Source organism: Lithobates pipiens, unplaced genomic scaffold (genome assembly GCF_037356315.1).
Source record: "Lithobates pipiens isolate NorthernLeopardFrog02 unplaced genomic scaffold, aLitPip1_a1.2 Scaffold_8, whole genome shotgun sequence".
Lineage (NCBI taxonomy): Eukaryota > Metazoa > Chordata > Amphibia > Anura > Ranidae > Lithobates > Lithobates pipiens.
In genome coordinates, this window is record NW_027507903.1 from 242,268,046 (window position 1) to 242,285,240 (window position 17,195).

At 41.8% G+C, this 17,195-nt stretch overlaps 1 protein-coding gene across 1 annotated transcript in view; it reads right to left on the minus strand.

Moving 5' to 3' along the window:
* KCNMB4 (potassium calcium-activated channel subfamily M regulatory beta subunit 4) overlaps positions 1–17,195 on the minus strand; it is a 109,014-nt gene that overhangs the window by 25,798 nt on the left and 66,021 nt on the right. Inside the window, exon 2 of the mRNA XM_077468754.1 lies at positions 11,899–12,026. Coding sequence (XP_077324880.1) covers positions 11,899–12,026 — 128 coding nt within the window. The remainder of the gene's footprint in view (positions 1–11,898; positions 12,027–17,195) is intronic.

A 17,195-nucleotide genomic window follows, 5' to 3' on the forward strand; every position in this document is an offset into this window, starting at 1 on the left:
ATACCCTGATGAGGGTCAGCAAGGGCTGTAGCTCAGTCTAACTCCAGCCCTAGTATATTTAAAGTGGTTGTGAACCTCAGACATAAATTATGAACAAAGCATATGCCTCTATTGTCCCAATTAGGAGCATTATGTGTCATTTCGCACTGCTGCTTTGTTCCTCTGCTATCAGCACGAGTCCCTTCCGACAGGTTTTCCTGACAGAGAAGAAAGGTGACAGGGGAGGGACCTCCAGCTGATTGACAGCCTCAGCTCTGTTTCCGTGTGCTGTATAAAGGGGGGGGGGGGCGTCTCTTCCCTCCAATCAGCTATCAGAGCTCTCCTCACTGAGCTCTGCAGAGTGCAACTCCAGATCTCCACCCCTGCTTTGGAAGCTCAGTGAAGCTGTATACATTCTACACTTTGAACAGACGTAGAGAAGACTGAAGATAAACAGGAATACCTCATGCAAGAAGACTAGTTTAATCTCAGTATCACCCAAGATCAGTCACTTCACTGGGTATATGTAAGGGTTTACAAATACTTTAATGTAAAACTAGTCATTTATTTATAAATATATTTAGAGAAGTCTCCTATAGCTGCTCCTGTCACCCAGTTGCATCTACTTTACAAATTTGTATACTGACCGCCAAAGAAGACACTTTGGCATGTATGGTCTGTTTACAAGCATCTGTCTTAATAAGAGGCAACTCGCCATTACATGCAGGATGATCTGTATAAATGTACTTCACATAGAATCACATTCATCTGCTCAGTGGTGCCTGTCCCCGTGGTAATTAAATGAAAAATAATATTCAATTTTATCTCTAGCTTTCTTCTTCAATAAGATTTTAGAAAAGAGGAAACGGAAAGGTCACATCTGTAATCATTCATCGTTTAGAGGGTTCGCACAGCATCGGAACATTTAAAGAGCATTGTAATTTGTGAGCCCCTGCCTCTTCAAACACCAGTCCAAATTCTGATGAACATAAGGGCTTACAGCAAATATTTGACTTATCCCTGGTTAGTGTATTGTGTGACACTAGGCCTGCTGCAACTTCATCTTGGCGTGTAGTTACACTGGGTGCGGCTGAACGGAACCATCCCCAAGTTCGACTGCCTTCCCCTACACTCCTCCGCTAGTCTGTACTAACGTCACATCTGCTAATCAGACCACAGTGATCCCTGTTTTTGTGTTGAGTGATCTATGGAGAGTTCTGTGCACAGGCAGAGTTTGCATTCACACTAAAGCTGGACCTCAAAAGGGAACTATGCCTCAGATCACCTCATTCAAGTGGTTCTAGGCATGGTATGCTTATAGTGCTTCAAAACTCACAGCAGTAAAATCAGTCTCTGCATTGTGTAAAAAGGCTGTTTGATCCTGTTTTCTCTGATCCTCACATTTTTCCACTGTTCCCAATCCATCTGCTGATAGAACAGAGCCACTCTGCACATGCTCAATGTGTGGCGTATTGCTAGATTTTTTTTTGGGAGTGTGTATGTGATCAGCACAGGGCCAATTAGCACTGTCCAAAGTCAGGAGTCATGCAGCTTCATAGGACAGTCAGAGGAGAATGAAAACTCCTCCTACAAGCTTTACCAGTGCTCGGCCGGACACCGATAGAAGTCACAAGGCTGCTATATGGTGCTGATGAGAAAAGGTATTTATCAGTTTATATTTACTAAAATAATCGCATTTCCATGTTTTGTGTACTGTGGGAGACCAGATAAAGTGAATGCAGGGCCCTCAGTTTAGTAACAATAATTGTTCTTGGGTACATTACACAAAGGAACTGGACCAAGGGGGTGAACCATGCCTAGGTATGGTTAAAACTGCAACTGTGACTACATACTTCGACATCAATAAGCAGGGCACAGTCAGTAAGACCCCTTTCACACTGGGGCACTTTGCAGGCGATACAGTGCTAAAAATAGCCCCTGCAAAGTGCCCCGAAAGTCGCTCCTCGCACTCCAATGTGAAAGCCCGAGGGCTTTCACACTGGAGCGGTGCGCTGGCAGGATGGTAAAAAAAAAAAAAAAAAAAAAAAAAAGTCCTGCTAGCAGCATCTTTGGAGCAGTGAAGGAGCAGTGTGTATACCGTTCCTTTACCGCTCCTGCCCAGCGCAGTTTTAGCCCTTTCTCGCCGCTAGCAGGGGGGTAAAACCACCGATAAAAAGAGGGTAAATTGGTGCTAAAATAGGGCCGTTTTACCGCTGGCGCCTGCACCGCCTCAGTGTGAAAGGGGTCTTAGGCTGGGTTCACACAGGTCTGGCTGCAGTTTGCTTCCGGTGTCCTGTGTATTTGAGTTTACCAGTTCAGGTGCAATTCAGGTGCACATTTTTTTCCTGAATTTGCACCTGAACTGGATCGAAAAATGCATAGGACCCTTTTCAAATTTGCACCGTGGCCGCCCCAGACACGCGTGAACCGGCTCCATTGAAAGCTGGTCAAACTCACATGTTATGTGAATTGGATGCGGTATAAAACAACACATCCAATTTGCATATATGTGAACCCAGCCTAAAACTAGCATTAGTTATTGGTTGCCCTTTCAGTAGATTGTAAATTCTCTGCAAGATAGGAGTGCTTCCACCAATTGTTCTTAATGGTTATTTCTTGCATAGGCATTCCTATGCTGCTCAAATCACCACAAAAGCCAAGTGGCCTACAAAAATATATGGACATGTACAGCATTTGCAAAGTTTTTTTTTACCTAGAGATCCTGCCAGTAAGAGCATTTCCTATTGCAGCTGACAACACCAAGCCACTGCCTCGAATTAGCAGCATTGTTGTCAGTCCCACAAGCTTTTTCAGTTGCCTGTTAAATGGTTTAATCTGACAGACCAAAGACCGAACACCCAACTGAAGGTGAGCATATCGCAGGTTGAGATCACTGCTGCCAATTTCAAGGCAGCGGCTTAGCACTTGTCTGTCACAGGTACGGTTACTGGTAGGATCTCCAGGAAAGACTTTGCACTAGAGTCACAATAAACTATTTGGTTTGAAAAACTAAACAGGAAGGCAAGATGCTAAACATACTCAAAAGAGATTTTGGTTCCCATCCTTATTCACTTGCCAACCACAATACGTATATACACACCCTTGTGACTTGCAAGTGGTGTACTGGGATTATGGTTGAAAATATCAGCCATACCCCGGTACAGTTTTTTCAGCAGGCAGCCGGCTTGCTCATGAAACCGGTCTGTCTGCTGCTCGCCAGTATTTCTAAAGCACACACGGGCGGATTGTATGGCCTACTTAGTCAGTCATACAATCCGACGGACAGTCCGTCATACTTTCGAATGAATGGACTTGACCACACACGGATGCACAAACAGTCCGTCGAAAGCTTGCGCGATGACGTGTACAGCACGTACGACGGGACTAGAAATAGGAAGTCCAATACACAGCAATGCAACCTTTCGCCGTGTAAATCCTTTCTGAGCATGCGCCATTCTTAGTCCGTCGAACTAGCCTACTGACGAGCAGATTGTCCGATGAAACCAAAGTATGACGGACAGTATTACGGAAATTCCGAAATACTTAGTACGCCAGACTGCACGCTGAAAAAGTCCGCTGAAGCCCACACACGAGCGGACTGTCCGCTGAAATGTGTTTCGACGGACTAAGTTGGCCATACAGTCCGCCCGTGTGTACGCGGCTTTAGGCTTACCGTTTCCACCGGTTTGCCCGAGAAACGATCTGGCGGTGTGGCTGGCTGCTCTCATAGGCATTCAAAGAATTAACACTCTTTCATCTACTCTATGGCCTTGGAGGACCCACACAATGTCATGATATCACTTCCGGTCTAGGCTGGAAGAATTTTTCTTTTTTTTTTTAACACAAAAGAGGGAAAAAATATATTTTTTGATCTTTTGCTTTTTAAAAGGTAAAGAAGAAATTTGGGTGTTTTTGAACCCAGATCTCTCCATAAAGAGGACCTGTCATCCTTATCCCTTACAAGGGATGTTTATTCTCCTTGTATTCGGAATAAAAGTGTAAAAAAATAAAAAAAATAAAAAAAAAAATAATTTGCATCTGCATGCAAGCATGGAGGGATGGAAACACATACGCAAGTCGCACACGTATATGTAAACAGTATTCAAACCACAGGTATCGCTGCGAATGTTAGAGTGAGGGCAATAATTCCAGCACTAGACCTCCAACTCTAAACGGGTAACCTGTAAAGGAGTTTAAAGTGTCGTCGCCATTCCACGAGTGTTCGCAATTTTAAAGTTTATTTACTCAGGGGCAACATCATCTTTCACACTATATAAAGAAATTTGGGGTAACCATTGTGTTTTGTTTAATTCATTAAAGTGCATTTTACCGTGCGACATAAAAAATTGCAATGATTGCCATTTTATTCCCTAGGGTCTTTGCTATTAAAACACACGCACCTTTTAATGTTTGGGGGTTATAAGTCATTTTCTAGCAAAAAAACAAAAACAAAACAAAAACAAAATCTTCTAAACAAAAAGTGCCAGAAAAAGCCTGGTCTATAAGTGGTTAAGCTGTACAACCACACAGAACATAAAATGAAAATACTACTTGCTTCTTACAAAGCAGACTAAAGCAACAAGTACTGTTGCGCCAATGGAACAAAGATGTATTTTCCACATCAGAGTTAGAGAGGTTCTGGAAATTTATGGCTCTGCAGTATGGACAGCTAGACAAGTGACTTGATCGTTGCAGTTTTACTTACAATAATCAATCACTTAGGACTGCATGTGGATGCAGTCAATGCCTTTTATCTATTGTGCTTCATTAAACCAACTCGGGTCAAAGTAGAACAGCAACAAAATCACAGTATGTGCTGAACCTGGAAAACTTTACAGCAGTCTGCCTCTCTCCTGAGACAATCCGTCAGAATCGTTCGCTGTACACCCTTTCATGCACGCCAAAGAGTGGGTGGCAACGGCCGTGTAAAAACAGCTTCTGATGTCTGAAGGGGGTTATTTATCCTTGTAGAACATGTAATGTTTTTTTCTTGCTCTGCCTTAAGATTTTATGTACTGTACACAGGTATATATTACAGGTATATATTTAAAAAACAGATTTAGTAGCATTTTATTTTCATACTCCAGAGAAAATCAGTGTTCCCAGAGGTGAAAAAAAAAAAAACGCCTTTAAAACCTTGTTTACGCGACATTGCTTTCAATCTCTTTTACATTCTTTATAGTATTACATAAAAAAATAAAAGGAACAAATGTATACTTTCAGTCAAATTTCCCTGAAAAAAACTGTATTAAGGCCGGGTTCACACCGGAGTGATGCGGGAACGCCGCAAATCTGCGTCGTTTTCCCACATCGCATGCCTCCCGCCGGCAGTTCACACTGCCCTATGCGGACTGCTGGGAGTGTCAGTGAAATGTTACTGACACCCCCAGATCAGTCCACATATCGCAGTGCGATCTGCAAACTCAGACAGGAATCGGATCGCATGGTGTGAACACCCATGCGATCCGATTCTGCTGCGGACCAAAAAAAGGGTCCTGTGCGAGTTTGCGGCGGGTGCGATGCGAATTCAGCCATACTATCTGTATGGCTGAACTCGCATCGCACAGAGATCGGATGTGATTTGCACTGCAGTGCGGTGCGAATCACATCCGGTTCTCGCTGCCGCGGCGGTGTGAACCCAGCCTAAAACTGAACTCTAGGCAAAGTTTCTTTTATCTGTTTTACCTTCTTTTTATCCAATTTTAGGGCATTAAAAATCTTAAAATATATTTTTAAACCTAAGTAGTATAAGAACCTGTCTCTTCCATTGTATTAGCGTTTCTGTAATCCCCTGCACAGCAGACAAGGATTGGCAGAGCCGTGAGCCAGTCAGATTGTACTGCATTGTACAGCGCTGTCAGTTTACTAGATGTTGGGTAACAGGATGAGAAGGCCTAGTAAGCACAGAGATGACTCCATTAATGTGTGGTTGCTAACTGTCATCCAGTCAGCAAGCTGGGAGCCATTTAGTGACAGTCCTGTGTGTGGATCAAAGTACGTTTATGGGAGGAACATTTTCCTAAAGCTCATAAACAAGATTCCTAAGGTCTTGTTCACAAGGGTATATGTAAAGTGGTTGTAAACCCCAGTCATGAAATCTGGGCAAAGTACGGATCTGTAGTGTGCACTTGTCTCTCTCCGAAGCTCTAAGTGTAGTTTCTCTCTGGTGCTTTGTTCCTCTGTTATCAGCATGAGTCACTTTTGAGAAGTTTTCTTGATGCACAAGATACATTTGTGTAAAGGAGGGAGATTAGCACACAGCTTGTCTAGTCAAAATACAGCTTTGCATGATCCTTTGTCTATGTCCTCCTCTGTACTTACGGATGCAGAAGAATTTTTAAATCACAATTGTTCTCTTTTGAAGGGTTCTAGACAAGAGAAGAATGCCGATAAATAAAACACATGTAAGGGGATTTGTTTCATATTTGTATCACCTGAGGCCATTCACTTCACTGTGTATATGAGAGGGTTTACAACCACTTTAATCATACGCCCATGCGAGGGCTATGTTTGCCTGTATGGTATACATAGGCGTTCTGTACATTCACAGGAATTCAGTTTCATTCATGTCAATTGGGACATAGTGGCTGCATGGACACAGCCGCTGCTCCCAAACTGACATCCATGTGGGTGCACGTACATGCTGGTACAGCATGTGTCCATGCAGTTGCTACATCCCAACTGACATGAATGGGAACACCTGGGTATAACGTGCAGGCAAACACAGCCCTCATATGGGCATACTTTTAAGTATACCCAAGTGAACAAGGCCTTAGTCTTAGATTTATTTATATCCTTTAACTCATGAGGATCTACAGCAAATATATGGTATAGGTTCTAGAAAAATGCCACAAAGTACAAATATATACACTGCTTTTCCCCAGCCACTCACCTGCAACAATTGCCAGTAAATCCAAGCAGTCAAAATGACAGCAAAAATTTGCATAATACACCAGTAAATGTAGGGCCCCCCTGTATAGTTAACAAATCGCTCCATGTGTGGCCCCTTCAGCCAAAACGAATAGGCCCATTGCCCCTCTATGCAGTAGTATGAATAACAGGTGCCCATGAAAGGAGAGGCCTCTGCCCTTCCAAAATTGTGCCCTGCAACCCAAGATTTTTTTTTGCAGAATTACCTTCTAGTACAAAAGAGGACCATGACTTTGACTTATAATAGCACTCTTCAAGGATTCTGCTGTTTAGAGGTCTAGAAAACCTAGGAGCCTTTGGTCTGACATCTGGAGTCCTTCAATAAATTTTAAACTCCTTTATTAATGACTTAAAACCAATATATTTATCATCATTGTAATTTATGTCCCAAACACAAGACTGATGACATAAAATCTATAAACATTTCCTTCTTTACACAGCTTTTTCTGAGAAGGCATTCAAACGATATTCCACAGCAGAGCAAGTTATAAACTGGAGTTCATTAAGTGTGAACTCTCAATCTTATTTTATACTGCTCGCCCTAAATTCTTAACATCTAGAACACCTACGAACTGCAGCATGTAGCGTTTCTTGATTTACTGCATCTTCTGAAGTACAATAAAAAAAAACATTTTAGGAGTATGTAGTCAAAGAGGTTGATTACATAAGTAGAGCCACTTTAGGTAGCAAGGTGAATGGTAAGCTTAGGAAATGAGTGACACTTATTTTTTGAACATTCAAAGGTTTGTAAACTGTGACAATATATAATTTTTGGTTGATTTCGATTTTTTTCCCCCAAATACACATATTTATGACAAGGTGCACCCATCACTATTTGATTGCAGAGGGAAAAAGGTGCGTGCCCCTCTTCTAAACACATTCAGGTCTATTTTCAGCATAGCAGCTGTAAGGAAGAGACTTCACAGCACACAAAAGTCACACAGCGCTCCCCCTGATGAGCGCAAGTGGTAAATATGAAATATTGACAAGAAAGATTTATTATTTACTGGTGTAGCCACCATGTCCTAAACCGGGGCTACTAGTCGAAATTTTGTTCTGCTGGGTGGTAGGCAACCTAGCCGATTTATAGTCTACTTGCTAATTTGGTTTGTCCCCTAAATTCAGTGAAGCTGTGGTTTCTGCCTTCTACAAGTGGGTGTCTTTGGTAACTCTGTATTAGTATGAGAAAACTACAGTAAAACTAACTTATGAATATTCGTACGTCCCTAGCCAACCAGTAGGGAAAAATGCATGGCCATAGGTGCATGCTGATGGAGAGTATAAATATCTGGGAGGGCCAAGTGATCTCTCTTCTCCCAAAGCTCTGGGCCTGGGATGGGTGTGTAAGGGGCAGCTGAGTGATTAGGCCTGAAGCCTGAACATGTGCTTGGAGCAGAAGACTATCTTTATTGTTAGTACCCATTCCCCTGTACAAATAAATTTGTTTTAATGGTACTTCACTATCAGTTCCATTTTTTTTCTTCACTTTCGGGTACCCGTTTTGTCCTGCTGAGAAACTCCTGATTTCAAGATCTGATACTACATCCACCATTCCTGGATACCATTACAAAGCTTTAAGTGACCCACCAGACTGAAAAGCTGGGGGTCGTCTCAATCCAGCAAGTGGGGATACATGAGGGCGTGTTGCACACCTGAATATTTCTGAAGCCTTTTTCACCACTGCTTAACTTCGGATTGGAGCAGTTTTTGTCACTGTTTTTTGTTTGGACATTATTTGGTTTAATATACATTGCAATATATTTTTTCATTGCGTTTGTGAGCGCTATATTTATTTTTTTAGGTTTTTCAAGTGATTAGCACTTTGTGTGTAGCAGCTGCATTTTTATTTTATTATATTTTTTACACCATTTAGCGAGAGTTTATACATTTAGTTTATATTTCACATCTGTGATCTGGGAGCCTGGCTGAGGACAGGAGAGGAACTCATGATGTCCAAGATGAAGTATCAGTGGTCATTACCACATGAGGTTCTGAGTGAGGAACTTGGAGAGCCTGGGAAAGCACCAAGATGGGATCATCAAGACTACTGCTGCCCCCACTTGCAAAGATTTGCTTGTTAATGGAAATAGCTGCTATAAAACCCCTTTCACACCAGGGCGTTTTGCAGGCGCTATAGCACCCTAAAGAAGCTGCACCATTGTGTGTAGTGTGAAAGCACAGCGGTGCGCTGGCAGGACGTCAGAAAAAAGTCCTGCCAGCAGCTTCTTTGGAGCGGTGTGTGTACCGCTCCTCCACCGCTGCTCCCCATTGAAATCAATGGGGCAGCGCTGTAATGCTGCCGGCAAAACGCCGCTGTTGCGGCGTATTGCCGGCGGTTTTAACCCTTTCGCGGCCGCTAGAGGGGGTTAAAAGCACCCCGCTAGCGGCCGAAATGCGCAAAGACGCAAAGGGCGGTGTGGTGTGAAAGGGGTCTTAAGAAGGTACAGATTGCTGGAATCAACGCAAAGGCTCTTTTCTGTACTTGTGTCTTATAATTTTGCTATTGAGTCTTCAGGTCAGTAATGGGTGTTCTGCATGTCTTAACTCCCCCTCTCTCTTTGGAGTTATGAGTGCGTCAATAAACCTTTTTGTTTGCATCTTAACCACTTACAGACTGCCCACAGCAGTTTTGCGTCGGCTGTTTGAAGGAAGATATCGTTATGACAGCAGCTAGATGCCATAACCGCGGTATCCCCTTCTTCAGAGGGCGGTCCGCTATAAAAGTGGTCCCTGCGGTGGATTCGCCGCAAGATCATTTATCGGTGGTGGGGCCAGAGCTGTCGGCAGCGGCGGAGGCCTTCGCATCCTCTCGATGGCTCAGTATGGAGACAAGTGAGTGGAAGATGGCCCCCACCTGTCTCCATACAATTTCTGGGCAGAAGCGACATCAAAACGTCACTTCCGCCCATAGCTTTTAAAGGGCCAATTTTTTTTAAAGATTTTTTTTAATTACATTTTTTTTTTTTTTTAAGAAGCGAACGCATACATGAGCAGCGACCGCATATGAAAACAGTATTCAAACCACACATGTGAGGTAGCGCCATGATCGGTAGAGCGAGAGCAATAATTCAAGCCCCAGACCTCCCCTGTAACGCAAAGCATGCAACCTGTAGAATTCTTTAAACTTCTCCTATGGAGATTTTTAAGGGTAAACGTTTGTTGCCATTCCACGAGCGGGTGCAATTTTGAAGTGTGACATATTGGTTATCAATTTACTCAGCGCAACATCTTTCACAATATAAAATAAAATAAGACCGCTGCGCAAATACGGTGTGAACAAAAAAATAAAAAAATAAAAGTATTGCAATGAACGCCATTTTATTCTCTTGGGTGTTAGAAAAAAAAAAAACCAATATATAATGTTTGGGGGTTCCAATAATTTTCTAGCAAAAAAAACAAACAAACAGTTTTAAACATATTAACACCAAAATCTCAAAACGAGGTTGGTCCTTAAGTGGTTAAAGTGACTGGTGCCCATCTGTAAACAACTGAAAACTGCCCAAATTATCTACAGCCTGTTGTGAAATGTCAGCCGCCTCTGGAGGTGCCACCATGCCTGACTTAAAGCGGAGGTCCACCCTAAAGTGGACCTCCGCTCATCGGAACCCTCCCCCCCTCCGGCGCCACAATTGGCACCTTTCAGGGGGGAGGGGGGTGCAGATACCTGTACAGTACAGGTATTCTGCACCCACTTCCAGGATAGCTCTCTGCGGAAAGGGGTGTAGATTACGCCCCTTTCCGCAAGTGCCCCGCTGCCTGCTGGGAAACACACAGATCCCAGAGGCAGCGGGGACCATCCTTATTGCGCAGCGCGATTCGCGCATGCGCAGTAGGGAACCGGGAAATGAAGCCAAAAGGCTCCATTTCCTGATTCCCATACCCAAGATGGCGGCGGCAGCACCCGACAAGACGATCTAGAGATCGGCTTCGGGTGCCGACATCGCGGGCGCGCTGGACAGGTAAGTGTCACTATTTTAAAAGTCAGCAGCTGCAGTATTTGTAGCTGCTGGCTTTAAAAAAAAAAAAAAAAAAAAAAAAAAACCCGGAGTCCCGGCGGACTCCCGCTTTAAAACAGGATTTTTTTTTTGTTTTTTAACTTGTATTTTTAGTACTAAGTACTAAGACTAAAAGTATAATAAAACACTCTACCTTTGCTTGTCTCTACTTGACTGACACCAAAGTGTGTGGACACTTCACAGTCATTAAAATAATTCATCATGGGACTTAAATGAAAAATAGAAAACATTTAAATAGTAGCAGCATGATCTATGACACATCAGGAGTACAATACTTTTACAAACTACCGGCATTTTGCATAAAAACAAAAAAAACAAAAAAAAAGGGGCATGGCCAGAAAGTCTAGGTGGATATTATGAAAAATATAGTTAAAAGTAGGTTTCATATTAATGGGTCACCCTGTTGGGGTGTGTCCTTTAGTTTTGCCATCTTTTTTCAGTATCTCTGAAAAATAAAAGTAATACACTTGATGATTCCACATTGTGGTTGCACTTTAGTCCATTTGCAAGTATTAACTGCATTCCAAGTTGCTTCCTATTAGTTAAATGGGATCGTGTGAACTTTCAATATTGATGAAGAGCTAAACTTGTTTCAATTATTGCATTTTAGAACATATGGATCTGTATATATCATGGATTTAATATACCAAGGTTAATAAACCAGACAACCATAGAAATGATATGGTCATACAACAGCACTGTAGCAATCTCTTGTGCACCTACTGTAGTGTAGGTCAGTGTTTCTCAACTCCAGTCCTCAAGGCGCCCTAACCGGTCATGTTTTCAGGCATCCAATTATTTTGCACAGTGATTTGATCAGTTCTACTGCCTTAGTAATTACCATAGCCGTTTCATCTGAGGGATATCCTGAAAGCATGACCTGTTGGTGCTCCTCGAGGACTGGAGTTGAGAAACACTGGTGTAGGTGTTAGAGTTGATGTCTTTTAGAGAGGTTCATAAATCCATACTGTACCTTCTATGCTGGTTAAAGTAGCAGATAAATGGCTCAAAGCCAACCTCCTTATTCCAATATTTCTCAAAGCGCAGGACACTCTCCGAATTCTTCTGGTTTTCTCTCTCACACGGAGGGATGTATGAGCACTGTTAAAATAGGATTTCAAAACAATTACTTTTCTCCCTACTTCAGTGAACGTGTTATTTATCTGACATTTTTATTTTATTTTGCAAAAGACAAATGAAGTATAAAGAGAAGAGCAGAAAAACTGGAAAGGCAGTTTTCCCCTTGATACTGCAGCCAACTCTTTTAAAGTTTTAGAGCGTGGAACTTTTGTCAGGTTTTTATTTAATGTGCGAGTCTGTACTGCAGATTTGCCAGCCGTCCTGGATTTGCGCTTGTGTGTGGTGAGGTGGGAAGGGGCAGATCCTCCTTCGGGGGCAATGCTGGGCACTGGAGCAGCACAGCGAGGAGCAATGAAAGCTGCTAAGAAGAGTAGATCAAACGGCACAAAATTATTAACCACTGCATTGTACACAGGGCTGCGTCTTACATAGGTTGTACATAATATATCTGCTGTGCATTCAGTATGTTGTACATTATTGCGTTTGAACCCTGCACTTTATATTATATGTTTATACTCTGACCTCTGCACTGCATGCACTACATACAATATGTTGTAAGTTATTCTACTGACCTCTACACTGCATTCCCCATGTTGTACATTATACTCCTGCCCCCTGCATTGTATGCGCTATGCTGTACATTATACTCCTGTCCCCTGCATTGTATGTGCTATGTTGAACATTATACTCCCATCCCCTGCATTGTACAGTATGTGCTATGTTGAACATACTCCTGTCGCCTGCACATGCCATGTTGAACATTATACTCCTGTCCCCTGCACTTTCTATGCTATGTTGTACATTATACTCTTGAGCTGTGCACTGTATACATGCCATGTTGACAATATACATGTGTCCCCTGTACTATATGTGCCAAGTTATATAATATACACCTGACCCCTGCACTGCATTCACCATGCTGTACATTATAAACATGCACAGTATATGCCATGTTGTACATTCTACTCCCGAGCCCTGCATTGTATATATGCTATGTTGACAATATACTCTGGTCCCCTGCATAATTAGGCTATGTTGTACATTATATTAAGCTATGTGCCTTAACTAGGTTTTATTTTAAAAGATTTTTGCCACCTACAAAAATATTCAACCTATCAACAGCCACAACAGGTGTCACAGTACTCAGGAGAATAGACTGTGAAAGTTTTTTCGAAAATTTGTATGCCAAATTTCCTTGCAGTGCAAGTTGCGTTTTTGCTACACCTAGATGCTGACAGTACACATATATACGGCCTCACTGGACTGTCCAGTTTTACTAACACATTGTTGCAAAATTGTGCTTAGGCGTTAACATTTGTTTTACCCTTAGGCATGAAGGGGGGGGTTACATTTAGACCTTACAGACCAAAAGTTGCAGCTAAACAAATAATTTTACTGATGAACAATCTTGGCAGTGTTTTGTCCTTATTATGGTAAATCTTCCTGTATATACAGCATTTTAAAATTAAATTGCACAATAGGTTAACAGCATGTCTTCTGTTGTGCAGCCCAAATGTGTTCCACTGTACGAGATCGGGTGCCTCAACCTTTGTACACCTTCCATATTCAAAAAGTGCAGCTGGAATTTTGTTTGCAATGTTGGATTTGGAGGGATTTCTTATTTTTTCTGTCTTAGTAGCGGGGGGGGGGATCAGAGAAGACACTGGAAATCACCCCACAGGGGCACAGAAAGAGTAAAATTATTAAAAATAATATTTATATATATATATATATATATATATATATATATATATATATATATATATATATACACATACACACACACATATACACACACACACACACACACACACACACACACACACACACATATATACACACACATTTTTTTTTTTAATAAAGCAGAGAACCGTTAAAACTCTTGTTGGGTATTTATTGTGGTCTGTGCCCTCACAGGAATAGAAGTAAGAAGTTTGGCCAGTGGAGTCAGACTGCAATAATTCTTTATGAAAGTTCTATTCTTCCCACTCTATTTCTAAATAAAACTTTGTGGTTGGACTATGTACACCGTCAGGTCCATAAATATTGGGACATCGACAATTCTAATCTTTTTGGCTCTATACACCACCACAATGGATTTGAAATTAAACTAACAAGATATGCTTTAACTGCAGACTTTCAGCTTTAATTTGAGGGTATTTACATCCAAATCAGGTGAACGGTGTTGGAATTACAACAGTTTGTATATGTGCCTCCCACTTTTTTAAAAAGGGACCAAAAGTAATGGGACAGATTAACAATCATCCATCAAACTTTCACTTTTTAATACTTTGTTGCAAATCCTTGGCAGTAAATTACAGCCTGAAGTCTGGAACACAGACATCAGGCGCTGGGATTCATGCCTGGTGATGCTCTGCTAGGCCTCTATTGCAACTGACTTCAGTTCCTGCTTGTTCTTGGGGCATTTTCCCTTCAGTTTTGTCTTCAGCAAGTGAAATGCATGCTCAAATCAGATTAAGGTCAGGTGATTGACTTGGCCATTGCATAACATTCCACTTATTTCCTTTAAGCTTTGGTTGCTTTCGCAGTATGCTTCGGGTCATTGTCCAACTGCACAGTGCCGTCCAATAAGTTCTGAAGCATTTTTCTGAATATGAGCCGATATTATTGCTCGAAACTTCAGAATTCATCCTGCTGCTTTTGTCAGCTGTCACATCATTAATAAATACTAGAGAACCAGTTCCATTGGCAGCCATACATGCCCACGCTATGACACTACCACCACCATGCTTCAGTGATGAGGTGGTATGCTTTGAATCATGAGCAGTTCCTTTCCTTCTCCATACTCTTCTCTTCCCATCACTCTGGTATAAGTTGATCTTGGTCTCATCTGTCCATAGGATGTTGTTCCAGAACTGTGAAGGCTTTTTTAGATGTTATTTGGCAAACTCTAATCTGGCCTTCCTGTTTTTGAGGCTCACCAATGGTTTACATCTTGTGGTGAACCCTCTGTATTCACTCTGGTGAAGTCTTCTCTTGATTGTAGACTTTGACACACATACACCTACCCCCTGGAGAGTGTTCTTGATCTGGCCAACTGTTGTGAAGCGTGTTTTCTTCACCAGGTAAAGAATTCTTCGGTCATCACCACAGTTGTTTTCCGTCGTCTTCCGGGTCTTTTGGCATTTGAGCTCACCGATGCGTTCTTTTTAAAGGCTTTTCCAAACAGTTGATTTGACCACACCTAATGTTTTTGCTATCTCTCTGATGGGTTTTTGTTTTGTTTTTTCAGCCTAATGATGGCTTGCTTCACTGATAGCGACAGGTCTTTGGATCTCATATTGAAATGTGACAGCAACAGATGCAAATAGCACACTTGAAAAGAACTCTGGACCTTTCATCTGCTCCTTGTAAACGGGATAATGAGGGAATAACACACACCTGGCCATGGAACAGCTGAGCAGCCAACTGCCCCATTACTTTTGGTTCCTTAAAAAGTGGTAGGCACATATACAAACTGTTGTAATTCCTACACCGTTTACCTGATTTGGATGTAAATACCCTCAAATTAAAGCTGAAAGTTAAAGCACATCTTGTTCGTTTCATTTAAAATCCATTGTGGTGGTGTATAGAGCCAAAAAAGATTAGAATTGTGTCAATGTCCCAATATTCATGGACCTGATTGTATGTAGACAAATCTGTATCTGGAGTCCAAGTGTAATCTCCTTGTTCTGGTGACAACTAGGGGATTTTAGCTATCTTCTCTCATTTCCAGTTACGTTTAGACACAAGAAGTGTAGAACAATTTCCCTAATGGGTCACGGCCAGAAAAAAAAAAAAAAACGTTTTAAACGTTTTAACCATTCTCTACTCTAACCTAAAAACAACGTTTTAGCATTAGATATACTTTATGTATACGGTGGTCCTTTACGCTCCCTAAATTACTTAACTGCCCTTCACTCGGCTGCCTCTATAAAGTAAAAACGCAGGTTTATTTATTTTTTGTTTCTATTTTTTTTTGCACAGCAGTTGTTATTCTCTCCTAGACAAGAATGTTGTGTCCCTATGCCCTCTGCCCCCAGGGAAACCACATCATTTATCCCAGGAGGCTGCAGGAGCAAACAGAGCAGCCAGTGGCAGCCCTGGCGGTGCCATCAAAGGCTGGCTGCCTGAACCAAAGAGGACCAAGATGGCCACACAAAACATAAGTTGCACACCTGAGCAACCTATTGCAGCAGGACAATGCTGGATCCACTGAGCAGATGAGTATATAACTATTGGACAACCCTGGAACCCCTCGCTCTTGATACGTTTTATCCCCCAAACCTTTCACCATTTTTGTAACCCGTCTCTGGACTTGTTCTATTTTATCAATATCTTTCTGTAAGTGAGGTCTCCAGAACTGAACATAGCATTCTAAATGAAGTCTGTGTCCAGTTCTGAAGACCTCACTTACAAAAAGACAAAAACTTGCACAAAAGATAAAAAAAACATCATATATAGTGTAAGTCAGACCTAAAAACAGTGCAATAAAGGCTATTAGTGCTCAGTGATTCTGCTCCAGGCTGAGGTGTAGGGCCTGTTGGCACTCAGGATAGTAGGGATGACAGCTTAAGAAAAACTCTTCCAGTGAGCAATGAACATTTAAGCATTAAACAACCGCTCACCATAGCTGATCCTAGTGTGGATGTATACCTGAAAGCCTCAGTCAATGCTGCTCCTTGGGCCATGCCCCTTGACATGTTTCGCCCCACCTACCGGGGCTTAATAACAGGCGAAAAACAGTGCAAGGGTTAAAACCCTGTACATCTTAAGCCAATTTAGCCATACAGGCTCAGACTACTCCTCCCACCAGCACTACAGTTCTTCCAATCACATTTCACTTTATTATTAAAAACCACATATATCCAGAATGGAAATAAAAAAAAAAAAAAAAAAAAAAAAGAAAAAGAAGAAGAAACCCCTCTCTTTTTCTCTAAAAATACTGGATGTGGCATTACACTGACATAACATTACCATTCGCTTTTTTTGCTATATATTCAGCATGGATCAATTAGGTTTACCATAATACTATGGCAAAAAAAAAAAAAGTAACAAGTACTAGAATGTGACATGCATAGTTTCAAATCAGTAAAGACGACAGAGTTAGTTTTGGCGAAGATCCAATGGGAGATAATAACAGCATGTGGCCATGAAAACAGAATTTTTTTTTCTTAATTTTTACTAGCC